General features: G+C 40.3%; 1 protein-coding gene across 1 annotated transcript; it reads left to right on the top strand.

Annotated features, from left to right (window-relative positions):
* The first annotated feature begins 4979 nt into the window (after nucleotides 1-4979).
* has2 (hyaluronan synthase 2) lies at nucleotides 4980-17619 on the top strand. The gene is made up of 4 exons (XM_072461187.1): nucleotides 4980-5235; nucleotides 12909-13535; nucleotides 14371-14472; nucleotides 14631-17619. The coding sequence occupies exons 2-4, from the start codon at nucleotides 12909-12911 to the stop codon at nucleotides 15558-15560; spliced, it is 1659 nt and encodes a 552-aa protein (XP_072317288.1). The 5' UTR covers nucleotides 4980-5235; the 3' UTR covers nucleotides 15561-17619.
* The last annotated feature ends 440 nt before the right edge of the window (nucleotides 17620-18059 follow it).

Below are 18059 nucleotides of genomic sequence, written 5' to 3'. Positions count from 1 at the left end.
CCTGATGTGTGCTCTTTTGGCCTGTAATGATATAATCTTTCAGGGTTTCCTTGATGCAAACATATGGGCTGTTGGTAAATGCTGTATTGTCCTGTGAAGGGGGCAGGATGATTGAACACATGTCAACTATAGTTCACACAGGTTTAGGGGCCCTGTGGTCTGGGTGACTTTGAATAACCCACAGAGGGACAGAGTGAGAGAGTCAGCAGGTGGTATACTGAAAGAATCAAGATGAAATGGGTGATGGGGGAGTTCTAATACGCTGTTAAAGACCTTCAAAATATATCAATCTTGGGCTGGATCTCTGGGTCTAAACCAGGGGTGTCCAAACTTTTTTCACCAAGGGCCGCATTTTGACACTTAAACAGGGCAGAGGGCCACAAACAACTTGACAATGTCGAATTTATTGAATGACAAAGTGAATTATTTGAAATTTTGCATTTTACGTAATTGTGATGAGCCTCCACACCTTTAATTAGACATAGAACATTAATATTAGGTTTTCATAACATCAATATGCCTGAATTTTCCCAATTTCACAGTAAAAAGTACTACTTTTTGTTGTTTGGGCCAACATAGCAGGAAACTGGAGGGCCAACAAAAATTGGTCTGAGGGCCGCATTTGGCCCCCGGGCCCTAGTTTGGACATGCCTGGTCTAAACAGAGAGGCCAAGACTGCCCAAAAACTTAAAAATCACAGTATGCCAAGCAAGGGTTGCTCCAGCATGTCCAAGGTTATCCCTAGAGTCTTGAAAACCTTTATTGTCACTTGGAAATGGGAATAATTTAAGTAGTAATGTTTTTACGATGCATATTTATCATTTAGTTAAACAGCCCTCTACAAAGAGCTGTGTTTATTCCTCACAAACTCACAAAATTACTCCTTTGCTTCTTCATGGTGGAAGGGGCTTATGAGTTTCCGTAGCAACAACACCATAACAAGAAAGGGCTGGGTCTTCTTAGTCCAGACTGTGTTTCCATCGTTGAAAACTCAGCCCCGTTTGTTCCCCACCACTCCCCTCTGAGAGCAAATCAACCCCAGTACCATCTCCACGGCTCAGTCTCTGGTCTTCCCCCAAACGTTGTGAAGTTTTTGCCAAATCTTTTTGCTCTCCTCGAAGAGCTCTGCGGCTGCTCTGACGTCAAAGGCATGTTTAGTTTCTGCAGATATGATTAAAGTTTGAACCTCGAATGTAATTCTCACTGATGACACTGACATTAACATTTTAATTAGACCCGGATGCAGGTCTAAAAGAGGTGCAACCGGCTAAAAGCAGAACTGCCTCTTCAACCTAAAGAAGTCTGTGGCACTAAATCAAAACATCAACAAGATGCAATTGAGTTTTATGAACAAAAACCTAGACTTGCATTTATCTTCACCTACATTTACAGTAGCATCAAATGGCACCTTGAAATAACGGATTGCTATACATATTTTCTTTACTGATGAATGGTTGATTGTTAAAACCAAAATGTACATACTTACAGGCCTCCAGAGGAATAAAAGGGAGGCCTCAACAAGGATTCAAGTGTTAATGCTTATTATCTTGCAATTCTATACTGTTTAAGCGCTTGTCCCACCCGGGAGACTGCATGCGCCTGGCATGATTACCACAGGAAAAATAACATGTCTACATCCAATCAGGATCTCATTTCTGGTGGCTTGGTGATGGAGCAGTTTAGAAACATGACGTGAACAGCTTCAAACCACACCCTGGGACTAATTTGTGTCTGCGGTTAAGCTAGCCCTAAACTCTTAAATGACCGCCCACCCATTAACTTCCAGTATCTTACCCGCCCATGCCATTGACTAACACATTTTATACATGACCATATTCAAACCCATACCAGTATAACTTTGCTTAACCTACACTAGTGGTGAGTGGAGTAAAAAAAAAGTCACATTACTTTGTTATTTGTGTTGAAGTAAATTGATCCAACTGAAAAGCCAAAAATAAATAATCACACAGCTAAAACATATTTAAATAATGAACAAAGCAACGTAGCGAACGGAATTGTGTTGTCATATCAGAATTTTCAATTAGCTCAGCACTAACGTGTACTAAATTATTGTTGATCCCAATCTCTATTGTTTTTTAATAAATGCAATGTTGGCAAATGTAATAAGAGTGCAATACAACTGACACATGCAGATTACAAGTAACTTAAGTCAAAGTTTCTTTTTAAAAAATAGCGCCACAAAATGTTTGTCAAACCCACTATAACACACTATGTGTTACATTAGTCTGGTTAATGGAGGCGGCCCCCTTATAGTGAGCGACGCAATGTTAAAACAACACAAGACTGACAGCATGACATTTTATGAACATTTGCCCACTGCGACCATGCACCTCCCAGGATAATTACCCAGCTTATTCCCCCAGTGTGCTGTGGATATGTTGGCCTGGGGAGTTTCACAGTGATGGACATTTTCAGTCTGTGTTTTACCATATGTCATCCAAAACACAACATTAAAGTCAAAAATCAAACTGACAGAGCTGTGGTTTGGTTCAGAGCGTTAACTCGAATATTACTGTCAAACAATTGCAATAATAGATGTCAGTAGAATAAAGTATGTATATATCTATATATATATATATATATATATATATATATATATATATATATATATATATATATATACATATATATGTATATGTATATATATATATATATATATATATATATATATATATATATATATATATGTATGTATATGTATATATATATAGTGATCTGTTCTTCTGTATCTGCCTCTGTATCTACCTGCGTTGCACCAATGAAATTTCCCCATGTGGGACAATAAAGGAATATCTTATCTTATCTTATCTTATATATATATGTATACATATATATAGTATATGAGAAGTGGCCATTGGTCTTATATCTTTTTTTTTTCATCTGTCCCAATCCCAATACAATACTCTTTGTGTGTTAGTTCTTTTTAGTTTAGAATTATCACCATGAGCCTACACTGTTTTAATGAGTCCATCAAGATAGAATATAAACATTGAATCCTAATCATAGAAAGATGACGTGCCCTAGTAACTTTACTCCAATCTCACCATGTTTAGGAAGCTGTAAGTAATGGTATATTTCAGTAAATAAACATGAGAGGAAATGAGTCAGTGCAGAAGTATAAACGTAAACAGAAAACCAGATGAGGAGTCTCCAACAACCCATGTGACCCCAGAGACATTATAATGTCACTGCTTCAGACCTGGCACAGTCGGCACTGACCTACTGCATCTTGGAAACTGTAGGTTTTTACTCCATATGTAAACACAACATGGTCTATTGGGGTTTTCCAGTGGCAGACCTCTTTTCTATTCGTTGCTTTGGCCCCTTGTTCAAATGTACAGCAACCTGCAACTGGCTCCACATGTGTACTCCCATGACCTCAAATGAACCGTGCAAAACAAGTGGGTTTGGTATTTGTTTACTATAGGGAATTGCATAGTAAATAACACAAATTATTTAATGCATCTGTTAATTCTTGACTTTCTTAGTGTCAATACTCTTATCTTATGGTGTATTATAATTATATGGTGTATTATTTTTTATATGTGTTTTTTATGTCTTTTTTTTTCTTTTTTCAAAATTAAAAAATCTAAAACAACAAAAACAAACAAGACAGGACCAGAGAGAGAACAAATTAGGTAAAATTGAAGAAGAATGTAAGAATGTAAGGCATCCAAAGAAAAAGTCCCATTTAGTCCAGTTTCTATAAAATTTTCTTCCATTTTCCTGAGTCGATGTGATGGCCTTTTTCCATCTGCAAAACATATGTTCCAAATGTATCCATTTATGTTGTCCATGACAGGGGTTTTGAAGCCCAAATACATACTTCTGAAACTGAGTAGGATTGTGGTGTCTAAAATAGTCGGCAGTTCCTTGCTAATTTCTGTCCAATATTTTTGTCCAAGAGGACAGTCCCAGAACACATGATAATGATGTGCCTCCCGGCAACCACAATTTCTCCAACATTAGCCTTTCCCTGTGAACATGGTGTATGCATGTGTTTCACAGATACACAGATACAGATACATGCGCTTATGGGACTACAAGGTGGAGGGGTGTTGATATTACATTACTAATTATTATTATTATCATTATTATTAATATTAGTAGTAGTAGTAGTAGTAGCAGTAGTAGTAGTAGCAGTAGTAGTAGCAGCAGCTGTAGCAGTAGTAAGCTAGTAGAAGTATGGATTCTGAGTCAATTCACATCCTTCAGCTCTGCATTAAACAGCACGATCTGCTGGTCGAAATCACAAACTACATGTACATTATACTTTATCCGTTTTTTTTAAAATAACATTTTCACTTGCTTGTTAGCTTGATAAAGACTTGTTTTTATAAATAATCTCCTTTCCATGTTGCTTTTATGTGCCAAGTAGGTCAAGTTGGCAAAGTCTACATACATACACTTTGTACATACATACACTTTGCCAACCCATTTTAAATTCAAGTTCTTATGCTTTTTACCCATGCCAAGCTTCACACGTCGTCCTGTAACCACGGGGTGACACGTTTTGCACGTTTAGGTATGTCCCAGGAAAACGGCTCCCTCCAAACGGAACAGCAGCCGGCGCGTCTCACTATCTTGAAGAGTTTGAATGAGTTGGGATGAGATAGTCCCCCTCTTTTTCCTCTGCTCAGCCTTTGCTCCTCCTTAAGCGCGCTCAAACCTTCCCCTCATATTAAAACAACACACCAATCTGTTGCAGGCCGGTAAAGGGCTTTGGGAGCCACAGCAGCCGTAAAGGAGGCTCCACATACAAGCGTCTGGAAGGAATTAGACAACTGAAACATTTGGTCACCACTTTAACGTTGGCTGGCCTGGATGCTTGGGAGACATTCTAACAGAGCCTTACCTGTGCGCCTCAAGAGAATGCTGACCTGACATTTAATACCAGTGGGAATAGACGCTGGCAAATGTTAAGTCTTTTATTTTTATTTTTGTATTTACATAGTCGATGCAAATACATTTTTTAATAGTGATTAGTGCCGCAGTTGCCTGACACGCCTCCTGACCCAACATGGACACTTTGAAAAGTATTGCATCGGACCAAACAGTGAAATATATAGGGCATTTCTCTGTGGATTCATGAGACATATTACGAATGCAAAGTGTCATTTCAAGGTTTGTCCAGATTTTAGGTTTTTTTGGTGTTTTCTCACGTGGACCAGAGTTGACGCATCGTTGATCGGGACGAGCAGCTTCTGATTCAAGGTAAGTCATTCAGACGCAACTGCAATGAATGGAGAGCGTCACGAGATGGGCTGATGTTCGAGTCATGCCGCGCGTAAAGTCGGCGTAATGCGCGTAATTGTAGTTTCTCATGTATTGATTTTTAAATAAGTGAGATTGACGTGTTTAACTTGCAACATTATTACTGACCATGCGTAAATGTAACGTAAAAATGTACTATTTAATTCGCTTCATACAAATATAACAATGACCATCACTGATGCTATGACGTTAACGCTTACGTCGTTGTGGCTCGTCCAATAAGCTTTATGGAGTTGGGCAACGCTCACTTCATTGTGGAGAAGCGCGTATAATACAAATGTTCATCCACTCATTTGTATTCACGTATCATCATAACAGAACAACGTGTCTGGGACTGAACTGACATACTTTCGTGAATTGTATAATTGATTCACACGTGTAGGCTAAACGTTTCTTAACCACCTCGGGAGCATTTGTCCCTTCAGACCACCGACCTTGCCATTTGCTTGCACCCGGTAACAAATGCCCATATAAATGCAAATTACCATCTGTCACACTGCTTTCTTTCTGTCATGCTTCTTTTCTTTCTTTTTTTTTCATCCGCCTCTACCAGATACCACTGTTTCCTCCGATAAAACCCACATAAGGAATGCTCATCTGCGAGTTGGATGTCTGAGAATTCATGACATTTATTCTTGATGTAGTCGTGAGTTCTCCGTCCTACACATCAGTTCCAGGGGCCGTCCATTCACAATGCACTTAAGTTCCCACAGGATAGAATGTGTCCCTTAGTGGCAGGGACAGGATATCAGCACAGATAACAGCACTGACACCCCGGACGTCCCTGTTATTACTATTGAAGAAGCAAAGGAAAGTAGTTCATGGCTGTTAAAGTGAAAGTGATTTCATTTCCTGCGAGAGAGACCTCTTTTGGTGACACACAAAGAGATGTGCAGCATCATCCGGATGCAGCTGTGGCCAGAATGCTTTTCCATCTTTAGACAGGGAGCAGTTTACTACTTACCAAAAACATGCATTCCTTAGCTGGTCCCCATTAGGGCTCACAGGCAGTATCATGTGCCATTACTCCTCACAGCAAGAGTCCATAGGTTTAGAGGCCCCAGGGTTACCAGGCCAGCTACTGAAGTCCAAAGACCAAAGTGACAAGATGCAAAGCTCAGCACACCACAGCATGCATACTACATCTTCATTGTCGATTATTTCCCTCTTACTTTGTCTAGTTTATTAACAGTACAGTTGGTCATTGGTTTTATGCTTATAATGTGATATATATATATATATATATATATATATATATATATATATATATATATATATATCTATATCTATATCTATATCTATATCTATATATATATATATATATATATATATATATATATTTTTTTTAAGCCATAATTCAAAATCTATCTTTTTAATTGCATCCTTTCCTGAACGTTTATCCGTCTATTGTCTGCCTGAAAGTGTGGCTCCTTCCCTACTATATCTTATCTCTTGATACATGATAACTAAGTGCTATGTATAATCTTAGTCAAGCACTGGGTTAGATCAGTAGACAACTGTCTGGTAAAACATACCAGCAGAGATTGTTGGGCTTTTAGAAAGGGTTAAGTTGGTTCTATGGAGTAGGAATCCTAAGTAATATTTAAACATTCTGGTGAAAAGTAGGCGCTGGGTTAAGGAAATGCCAAAATGAGCTATATCTGTAATTTGGCGGAGTTTGCTGCAGACTGGCACATGTTACTGTACAGGCATGCCTCCAGTGCCTCAGCTGGTGGTGACATGAGCCAAAACCAATGCCAGGCTTCCAGGTTTCTTGCCTCTTTGTGGTGTCTGCTGAGCTGCCCTCATTCACCCACTTCAGCTTTGTTGTCTCAGATTCACTCAAAGTTGCGGTTGACAATATCCTTCTGTGATATGTTTGCATATCTTTGTGACATGTACCCATGGCAGCAAAGGGTTTAGTGGAGATACCAAAGAGAAAACCTTGGCCCAGAAATCAAATAAGGATTATAGAAAAATGAAGCACAGATTCACCCTGCAGAGCAATGAAAGCAGTGATGCAACTCCAGTGGTAACAGACTGAGGTGGAACATAATGCTATATTATGCAGAATGGAGAACATATTGTCTACCATGTTCTATACATTTGGGACTTTATTCCAGATGCTTTGACTGACTTTTGACTTTTTTATCGATCCAGGCTGAAATGTCACATGATATCCGGAATATCTTGTGATCATTAGCTGAAATAGATTCAATATAATGTGTTCAGTGACGTTGCATACTAATTCAGCATTTAGTTTAGATGCCGTTCCAGTCTCTCTCCTTTCACCAAGGTGTGGGACTGGCATTGTACAAGCTTATGACTCTAATGAAAAAATAACATAATGTGTATGTTTTGCAGTTGCCCTTTGCCAGTGGCAGCTGGTCCCACCTGATTTCAATCATGTAAAAAAGGTAGTGCATTGCCGCTCTGTGGGTGGTGTTCACTGTTTGGCTCTGGTTCTTATAATGACAGAAACTTACTGGGCCCATTGAGGGGTTTATGAGCAGGAGGACGGAGAAGAGGTCGAGTGACGAGATGCTGTGACTTCTTTTTATTACTGGCATGACCTTTAGTTCATTCAGTGTAACATTTTATTGTGGTAAAGTGGCAGGCAATGTGTTGCAACTTCTTTTCTTTGTGACTTCTTGTCCCAATGTATTTGTTGTATTTTTTGCATGCTACATACATATACCTTATGAATGAATGTTACTGCAAGTGTTTAAGCAGCTAAATCTTAGGTCTATCCCAGTCCCCCCCTCTTGTCTGCTTGGGGACTTCTTCATCTTCAGAGCCATCTCAATGCTTGTTGTGTTCGGACCTGTCCAGTCTTACATTCACACACACACACACCTGCAATGAAGCGCAGCACTTCATACAACATGTGAAATGGGGTCAAATCTCTACATTACAAGCTTTTGTGCTAATTTCATCATTTTGTATCACTGTATATTTTCATCACTTCTGGTCATTGGTTACATGACTTTGAAGTGTGTGCCAGAGAACTAGCAAGTTCAGCCTAAGATGGTCTGGATGCTCTGTAAAGCCTTTAGAACCAAAATGTTCACTTTGTACAAGAACAATATAATGGGAAAAAACGTGGCACCAATATGAACCCCCCCCGCTCATTCCGTAACAATCATCACATGCAGAATACTGTTTGTAGTATGGATAGTATCTATAGCAACATCTGGCATTAAAATGTATGCACATTAAAAACACACCATAAATGCATTTTCTGTAGTGCTGTAGTGGAAAGTGCTGTAGTTTATTTGTTTCTCCTGAACAGTGTGCCTGATTTGTGAGTGTTACACTTCCAGCTGCTGAGTCACATTAACACAGAGACATGGGCTATATGTTATCTCAACTCCACACACACGGCACACACACACACACACACACACACACACACACACTGTACACACACAGCACACACACGGTACACACACAGAACACACACGGCACACATGACACACACATACACAGGGCACACACATACACAGGGCACACACATACACAGGGCACACACATACACAGGGCACACACACGGCACACACACAGCAAACACGGCACACACATACACAGGGCACACACACACACAGCACACACACGGCACACACACGACACACACAGCGCACACACGGCACACACACGGCACACACACGGCACACACAGCACACACACGGCACACACATACACAGGGCACACACACACAGCACACACACGGCACACACACGGCACACACAGCACACACACGGCACACACACACACAGCACACATGGCACACACATACACAGGGCACACACACACACACACAGCACACGCACGGCACACACATACACAGGGCATACACACGGCACACACACAGCACACACGGCACACACATACACAGGGCATACACACGGCACACACACAGCACACACGGCACACACATACACAGGGCACACACACGGCACACACACAGCACACACCGCACACAAACACAGTACACACACGGCACAAACATACACAAGGCACACACACGGCACACACAGCACACGGCACACACACGGTACACACACAGCACACACACATACACAGGGCACACACACGGCACACACACGGCACACACGCGGCACACACGCGGCACACACACGGGACACACACGGCACACACGAACACACACACGGCACACACGAACACACACACCGCACACACATACACAGGGCACACACACAGCACACACCCGGCACACACATACACAGGGCACACACACAGCACACACCCGGCACACACATACACAGGGCACACACACGGCACACACACAGCACACAAGGCACACACCGCACACACACAGTACACACACGGCACACACATACACAAGGCACACACATACACAAGGCACACACACGGCACACACAGCACACACACGGCACACATGGCACACACATACACAGGGCACACACACGGCACACACACGGGACACGCATGGCACACACGGCACACACACACACACACACACAGACAGCACACACAGGGCACACACACACACACACGTTGGGTTTCCTTACTTTTTGGGGCCATTACACTGACTGAGATAAATTTTCTGGAGACTGATCCCAACCTTAGTTGTAGTAGTTACTGCTTGTCTAACTAAACTATTTTATTTGAACTTTAAATTGTGTTGTTGATCAAGTAATGATGATAAGGATTTAATAAATAATAATAAAGGATGTACGTCATGGGGACCTATTTTTTGTGAGGCAGGTGTATACAGATTTTAGCTATACCGATACAGATATGTTGTGTGTGTGTAGACAGATTTTAGTCCACACAATGTGATAAATACTCGCCTGTACACACATTACCTTCAGCATAGTGAGACATACATGCAACACATGGCAAGCAAACAAGTGTGTATTTCAGCAGTAGTATATCTGTCTATCCACGCTTATGTCAATCCCTTTGGGGCATTACAACATGGGGTTATTCCTCTGGTGACGCTAAATCATTTCCCCCAACAACCATGTGAAAAAAGTACTGTACTGTATGTCACTGTTAAGACTCACTCACTCACACATTAAATGCTGTGATCTCCTGACTTTTCACACAACATAGCACCTTTGATTGGTTAGCCTTCCTAAAATAACTGAAACCATTACTCACTTTCCCAGATCTAAAAAAGACCTTTTTAATTGACAAATGTGCAACTGGTACACTTGTTTCTCTTATCAATGTAAAACAGACAAAAGTAGCTGGGTTCTCCTGACCTAGATCCTCAAAATTCAAAAAAGGTTGCATGTTCACTGCAGCGACAGGAAGCCTCAGTTAAAGTGAGAAAACGTAACCAAGCTTAATGTAGAACAAAAGCTGCTCTGCTTGTAACAAAAGCAGAGTGAAGAGTTAACACTAAATGTATACAAAACAATGATTTTATATTCTCCTGCCTATCAAAATGTGCCTTTACTCTAAAGAGGGTCTGCGATGCACCAAACAATAGTTTACAGTCTTTAGGAGAAGATCCAGGAGAGTTGGTACACAATTGCATCAAGGGCCATTGCAGAGCTGAAATGACCCGGCCCATCCATCTGCTGTTAATCCAGCTACAGACTGAAGTTAATTACATGAGTCTGACCTTTAGTGTGTGTATCAAGTCACACATCCAGAATGATGTATGAGATTCTGTCTGTGAGGAACACAGCATCTTTCACCATGCAGACGCAATGTTTGCTTTGAATCACTGTATTCACAAATCTTCAAACAGCTTTTAGCTTGTCAGTCTGTGAGTGAAATGAGAGAATACTTTCAATGTGACGATCGAAAAATATATATATATATTTCCAGAGCTTTGGAAGCATTCTTATGCAGTGGCCTTCAACATGTGCTATGGGTTACTTGTTGTACAGGACGGGCACATTTTTGAGTCATGTAATTGTTTAAAAAATGCATTGTTATCAGTATCAGCTACTTCTATAAAGTATTTCACAGTGAATCATTTGCAGATACGAAGAGTACTTTGGAGCCCTAGAACAAAATGTTACAAAGTTTTCAAAAGAATACATCTGACCTGCATACTGCTGCTTCTTTTCAAACCCCAGAATGTTTAAGCACTAATTGTCCATTCTTTGTATTGATCTAATTGCTTACTGGCTTACTGCAGCATTGCTTTCCTCATTTAGCTGTAAAAACAAACATACACACAGTTGCCCACGTTGGCAGAGGGGGGTCTCCTGGAGGTGATTTACACTCATACTTATTTCTCTGATGCCTACTGTATATTGCGGTCAGTGAACAGCCTGTATCTAGGCTCCTGCGCCACGTGCCTCACTCACTATAACTTTCTCATGTGGAGATCAAATGAGTTAGATGCAGTCTGGGCCAAAGGATGTTGAACATGAGTTAGCGTCCTGTCTTCTGTCTGTTTGTATTTGTCTTGTGCATTACTTCTCTCGTCGTTTCATATCCAGCTTCTTTCTTCAATTATCTGCACAATTCCTTTCTGTCTGTGTATTTCTCGATCCCTCCCTCCATCTGTCTTGTGCCTGTAGGTGTGGTGCAGTGAACTTGTGCCAAATCACATCCATTTCCGGTCTTTGCACACTCCTCTTTTGATGGCTGCATGGATTTCCCTGCTCACCTTGTCTCCCATTTCCTGAAAATGACATAAAAAGTGTGACTCAAATGATGTGCTGCTTAATTACGGTGTGTCTTATAGTAATGTGCCACATGAGGGTGCCACATCGACTATACGACTTTTGGTCTTGACCATTATTATTTAACTATAACTTTTACAAAACCTTTTCTATTACATTCGGCACTTTCTTTAATAGAAACAAACCATACATATGAAACATTTTGAAAGTCCAAAAGTCTTTGTCCAGCTCTTCCCACGGAGATATAAACAGATGACATCACAGGGTGGTCCGCTCTGCGCTGAGCTGAGCCACTCTGAGTGGGTCTTGGTGGGTCTGCCAAACAGATGGCGGTAGCAACATAATGAGGCCTGGAAACAAACCGAAGATTTTGAGCACAAGATTTAGTTGAAGAAGAACTTCAATTCACCGAAAAAGTCAACTGCGCCTGTCTCTTTGCGAAATTGTTTTTTCATTTTGAAGTGTTTATCTGAACCACTTAGTTTGGTTTGAAATACTGGCATGGGAAAGTATTTGGTTAATTAGGTCAAGAAATCATGTAATTTGGCCCACACAGGAACTAAAGGAGAACAATCAGCTACTCACAAGTGTCTGACATTTAGAGTGAGATTTGGGGAGAGGAAGAAGGGGGCTGCGGAGAGGTAAAGAGGTGGGGGTTTCTTTACCTGGGCGTTGAAAATAAAGGAAGTCTGTGTGGCATGGTAACAAGAATGCCTATTTTGGTGTCCTGTTTTTATACATTTTCTTCTGTCACTGGCGCACACAGTTCTAAATTATTTTTCAAGTAAAATCAGATCATGATGTACCATAGAGCAAACTATTAGGGACTTCCCTTATATTGCTATTTCTAAATATATATATAGCATGGATATCTTTCCAGAACTGAAAGGTTATTGAGGAGACAACCCAATGAAACAAGAAATTGCTTTGCATGTTTATTTTGTATATGTCTTCTAAATAAAACCTCTTTTGTTGCAGATGCATTGCCAAAAAGGGCTCACATACCTGCGGATATTCGCCACCACTATGTTCGGCGTGTCTCTCCTCGTGGGCATCTCCACCGCTTACATTATGGGTTACCAGTTTTTCACCACAGCCCACAATCACTTATCCTTTGGCTTATACGGCGCCATCTTGGTCGTTCATCTCATTATCCAGAGCCTATTTGCACTGTTAGAGCACAGAAACATGAAGAGATCTTTAGAGACACCAATCAAACTGAATAAATCATTAGCTTTGTGCATCGCTGCGTATCAAGAAGATCCTAACTATCTCCGGAAGTGCCTTGTGTCGGTGAAACGACTGACATATCCTGGGATCAAAGTAATTATGGTCATTGACGGGAACAATGACGATGATTTGTACATGATGGAGATATTCAAAGAGATCATGGGCTGGGATAAATCGGCCACATATGTTTGGAAGAGTAATTTTCACGCCAAAGGACCAGGGGAGACGGACGAGAGTTATGCTGAGAGCCTGCAGCAGATCTCGAGGATTGTCCTCAACAGCAAGTGTGTGTGCATCATGCAGAAGTGGGGAGGCAAGCGAGAGGTCATGTACACTGCATTCAAGGCACTGGGCCGGAGTGTCGACTATGTGCAGGCAAGGATACCAATGCAAATTCTGAGTTAACCTTCTGTTTTACTGTTTCAATGTTCTAAAATATATCTCTTCTAATATATAAATCTCAGCAAGAGCAAATTATGGGCTCTCATCTAAAAATAGTTTTAATACTATCGAGTGTCAATTTATCAACAAAAAAGCAATGATGTAAAGCCACTTGAATTGTAACACATTGGAGTAAAATTATAAAAAGTAGATCCTGTTTTTGTAACATTATATCAGTTTGAAGTTCAACTACATGGTGTCTGATAACGAAAAAGTAGAAAATTGGATTTGTAGAAGGAGGAGGCAGCTCTGCCAAGTCAAACACACAGTCCACAAAGGCACTTTTGTGTTGCTTCAGACGGACGGTGGCTGTGTACATCATGTTGTGAAGTGTGGTGTGAAGAAACACAGCAGTAGCTTATGTTTGTGTGTAATACCATGGAAAGCTAAAGCTCCCATCACAGACATGAGTGCTGCTGTGTACATACTTTTATGACTCATAACTTTCTTTTGATCTCATGTAATCAGTTACTTTAGTAAGAAAGACATGGAAGTGTTGCTGTTTCCCAGCTGTTCCTGTGAAGCGTGCCAAAAACTCCATTATCAATAAAGATTTCACAAGGACCCATCACACCAGGGCTTGTATATGATCAAAACAAATGTGTTATTTATTTTCAGAGTTGGCACTAAGCATAGTTTTATCACCTTGAATTATTGAACATTCTACCATTTAAGGAAGGTGATCAAACGTTTAATTCATCATACAGGTGCAAGAGATTGTTTGTATTGTGTGTAACATGTGCCATTCTCTGCTTTTCTGTTTCCCCAGGTGTGTGACTCAGACACTATGCTGGACCCAGCCTGTTCAGTGGAAATGGTGAAGGTTTTAGAGGAAGACCCAATGGTGGGGGGTGTCGGAGGAGATGTGCAGGTAAATATTCCAGACATCTATCTCGTAAAAAATACATATCTCACATCACATCTCATTCCAAACTCTAATATTCAAGTCTTTCTTTTTATCTTAAGTCAACTCTTTAATGAAAATAGTATTAAATCCTGTCTAAACTGTTACCTTCGTTGTGTCTTTAGATTCTGAACAAATACGAGTCCTGGATCTCCTTCCTGAGCAGTGTACGATACTGGATGGCCTTCAACATAGAGCGAGCTTGCCAGTCTTACTTCGGCTGTGTGCAGTGCATCAGTGGGCCGCTGGGAATGTACCGAAATTCCCTCCTGCATGAGTTCCTGGAGGCCTGGTACAATCAGACTTTTATGGGCTCCCATTGCAGTTTTGGAGACGACCGGCATCTCACAAATCGAGTTCTCAGTCTGGGATATGCCACCAAATACACAGCGCGCTCCAAGTGTTTGACAGAGACACCTATTACATACCTGCGCTGGCTCAACCAGCAGACTCGGTGGAGTAAATCCTACTTCAGAGAGTGGCTTTACAACTCTTTGTGGTTTCACAAACACCATTTATGGATGACTTATGAGGCTGTCATCACAGGCTTCTTCCCTTTCTTTCTTATTGCCACTGCCATCCAGCTCTTCTACCAAGGAAGACTCTGGAATATCTTGTTGTTTCTTCTAATAGTTCAGGCGGTGGCACTAATCAAATCCTCATTTGCCAGCTGCCTTCGGGGGAACATTGTAATGGTGTTCATGTCTTTTTACTCAGTACTGTACATGTCAAGCCTCTTACCAGCAAAGATGTTTGCAATAGCAACCATCAATAAGTCTGGATGGGGGACGTCAGGGAGGAAAACCGTTGTGGTGAACTTCATTGGTTTGATTCCCATATCTGTGTGGTTCACCATCCTTTTCATTGGAATCATTTACACTGTGATCCTACAGACTAAAAAGCCCTTCCCTGAGTCAGAGAAGCTAGTTCTGGTCATAGGAGCAGTGGTCTATGCCAGTTATTGGGTCATACTCTTGACTTTGTATACAGTGCTCATAAACAAATGTGGCAAGAGGAAGAAAGAGCCCCACTACGACATGGTGTTAGATGTATGACACCTGTTCTCTACTCCTTTCGTCTTTCGGTCACAATACATAGTTGTTGTTTAAAATGCTGCTCTGGAGACATTGGTTGAGGTGAGCCAAAATGGGCAACCCAAACAACTTGAATTATCTTTAACGCAATGGCTGCTATATTGTTAAATCATGCCCACAGCATTATGTTAGGGTGGAAAATCAGTGTGATGTGGCTATATTTAATATTTAAATAGACTAATAGATTATATTTATTTCAAAGATGTATTATAATCAATTTAGTCACAGTGTAGTTGACTGCAAGAGTGCAAGGCTTTATGATATTTAGCTACCTCTTAATTTTCCTGGGCTCAGTCCTACAATCATCAAACAAACTGGAAGAATCCATTTTGCCCATTGAGGCTGTGCTCAGCCAGTGGCAATATCTTCTTCCTTTGCACAATTGTGACCAATGTGTCGACCAACTGCAGACACATCAAACTGAAAGAAAGATCTTGCCACTACAAGTTTCTGTTTATAAAATGCTACTGTGATAAACACATTTTACTACAGGAACAAGGTGCTAACAGCTTTTGATTATCGCTGCTTCTTCGTCAGGCCATATTAAGCGTGGTGACTGCAACACACTAAATGGTTAAATTAATGAAACTGTAAACAATTCAAGACTCTGGGAGAAACCATGAAATTCCGTTTTCTAACATGTCCAAGGAGCTAAGTTTTAAACATACAGTAATCAGTACAATGGCTCTATAAGACCAGCACTCCATTGTACAACAATAGTTCTTCACTCAGATTATGCTGAAAGCCATTCAGTTCTTTGGTTTTGATTTATCTTATTTATTGTATCTGCCTGCACTCATTGAATGTGCACAATAAAATGTGAAAGCATACCAAATCCATACCAGAATATAGTTACTGATTTGTTCAATCCAATGATAGTATAGTCATCCAACTTCCTGTAAAACATGACTGCCATTATTTTCAAACAACGTTTACATTGTGAATAATCTCAAACCAATGAACGGTCGGTAGATCTAATCTCCTCCTGATCATGTGATCATGTGGCCAGATGAGAATGGCATGAATTTGCTGCTGTCACTTTTGCAGAAACAGTGACTATAGTTTTCACTATATGAATGATGAAAATATTTTTTTTTATCAACGTATATGTCTATCTACCAACGGCAACACGTTCAAATTGAAAAATGTTGTGCCTTCCGATTGATACATTGACAAAGTGCCACATGGAGAAAAACTCCTTTATTACTACCTTATATGGGAATGTGAATCGGGCACTGGAGAGAAGGACCAGGTTCTAGAGGGAATTACGTCCCATGTTTGCAATGCAGCAGGGTCAGATATGAGTTTAATTTTGATGCACTTTTGTGTCTATCCTGTTGTCCATGTGTTGCTTGACTTAAACATGATCAAATACCTCAGTGGTTGTTTTTGCCTTGCATCAAATGGTCAGGATGCTATTATATTCTGATTGTTTCTAATAATTTATATATTTGTGATTGTGAACTTTTTACTTTTATGCACACTTTCCCTATTAAGTCAAAGCTGGATTTTTCTGCCTTTTTGGCCCTTTTTGCTGTAGCCATTGTCATCTGTATGTTAATGCATTTTATAGACATATATTCTATTTTTGCTTATCTACCAAAGAGCTTTTATTTTCATGTATGTTTTTATAAGCGAGTGAAAAACATTTAGTGTCTGACCAAACAATGTGAAATTTTGAGCTGTAGGTTTTGTTTGCAATAACAATCATCCAATGCAATAAGGATAAGTTATTGAATATGAGAGAAGACAAACCTGTGGTTTTACGTTACTGTATTTATGTGAGACTTTTCTTTTTATAGGATTTGTACTTGTAGTTATATGTACTATTCCAAAGTTCATCAGGCATCCACTGCAACTCTGTTTCATACATCAATCACTATCAACAATATTAGGTGCAGTGCAATGCCAGTCAAACATCCATGTAGTTTTTATGTGATTTCTTCCATAATGAGTCCAATTATAAGTCAAAAGAACAGTGTTATGTCAAAGCACTTTTGTGTTGTGCCAAATAAACTAGTGAAATCCTTTTGTAATTCCTGCTGTTGTTTTGTTTCCCATTTGGTACCTACCGGCAAACATCTGCAATCTTCCTGGTTCTTTTTTTCGAGACTATGGATGAAAAAGAAAATGTTTAACTTACATTTATTGATATGCAAACCAAAGAACAGTACCAAGAAGATTTGATAGACTCAATTAGGCTAGAATAGAGGTTACACTGACCTGAACCCCTCTGTCAGTCTTCCCATTCCCATTTTTTCACATCTGTCAATTCAGATTTAATGTTTAGATGCTACATTTGCAGCTATATGTTAGGGAAATTCTAAGTTAAAAAAAATAAAATAGTGAGATGTTGTTTATAAACACGCAAAGATTACATTTGCAGTTTTCAAACAATATCACACGCTGAGTAAACACAGATGAAGTGCAACCCAAAGGTGAGTCAGCCCATCTGAACTG

The sequence above is a fragment of the Eucyclogobius newberryi genome, unplaced genomic scaffold (assembly GCF_026437365.1).
Source record: "Eucyclogobius newberryi isolate DKJ021-1_F unplaced genomic scaffold, fEucNew1.0.hap1 SCAF_3, whole genome shotgun sequence".
Classification (NCBI taxonomy): Eukaryota; Metazoa; Chordata; class Actinopteri; order Gobiiformes; family Gobiidae; genus Eucyclogobius; species Eucyclogobius newberryi.
This window is presented reverse-complemented; position numbering and strand designations above follow the sequence as displayed.

Coding starts and splice junctions, on each gene's coding strand:
- has2 (XM_072461187.1), top strand. CDS start 12,909: ATGCATTGCCAAAAAGGGCTCACATACCTGCGGATATTCGCCACCACT. Junction 13,536..14,370: donor GGAGTGTCGACTATGTGCAG/GCAAGGATACCA, acceptor CTGTTTCCCCAG/GTGTGTGACTCAGACACTAT. Junction 14,473..14,630: donor GTGTCGGAGGAGATGTGCAG/GTAAATATTCCA, acceptor TTGTGTCTTTAG/ATTCTGAACAAATACGAGTC.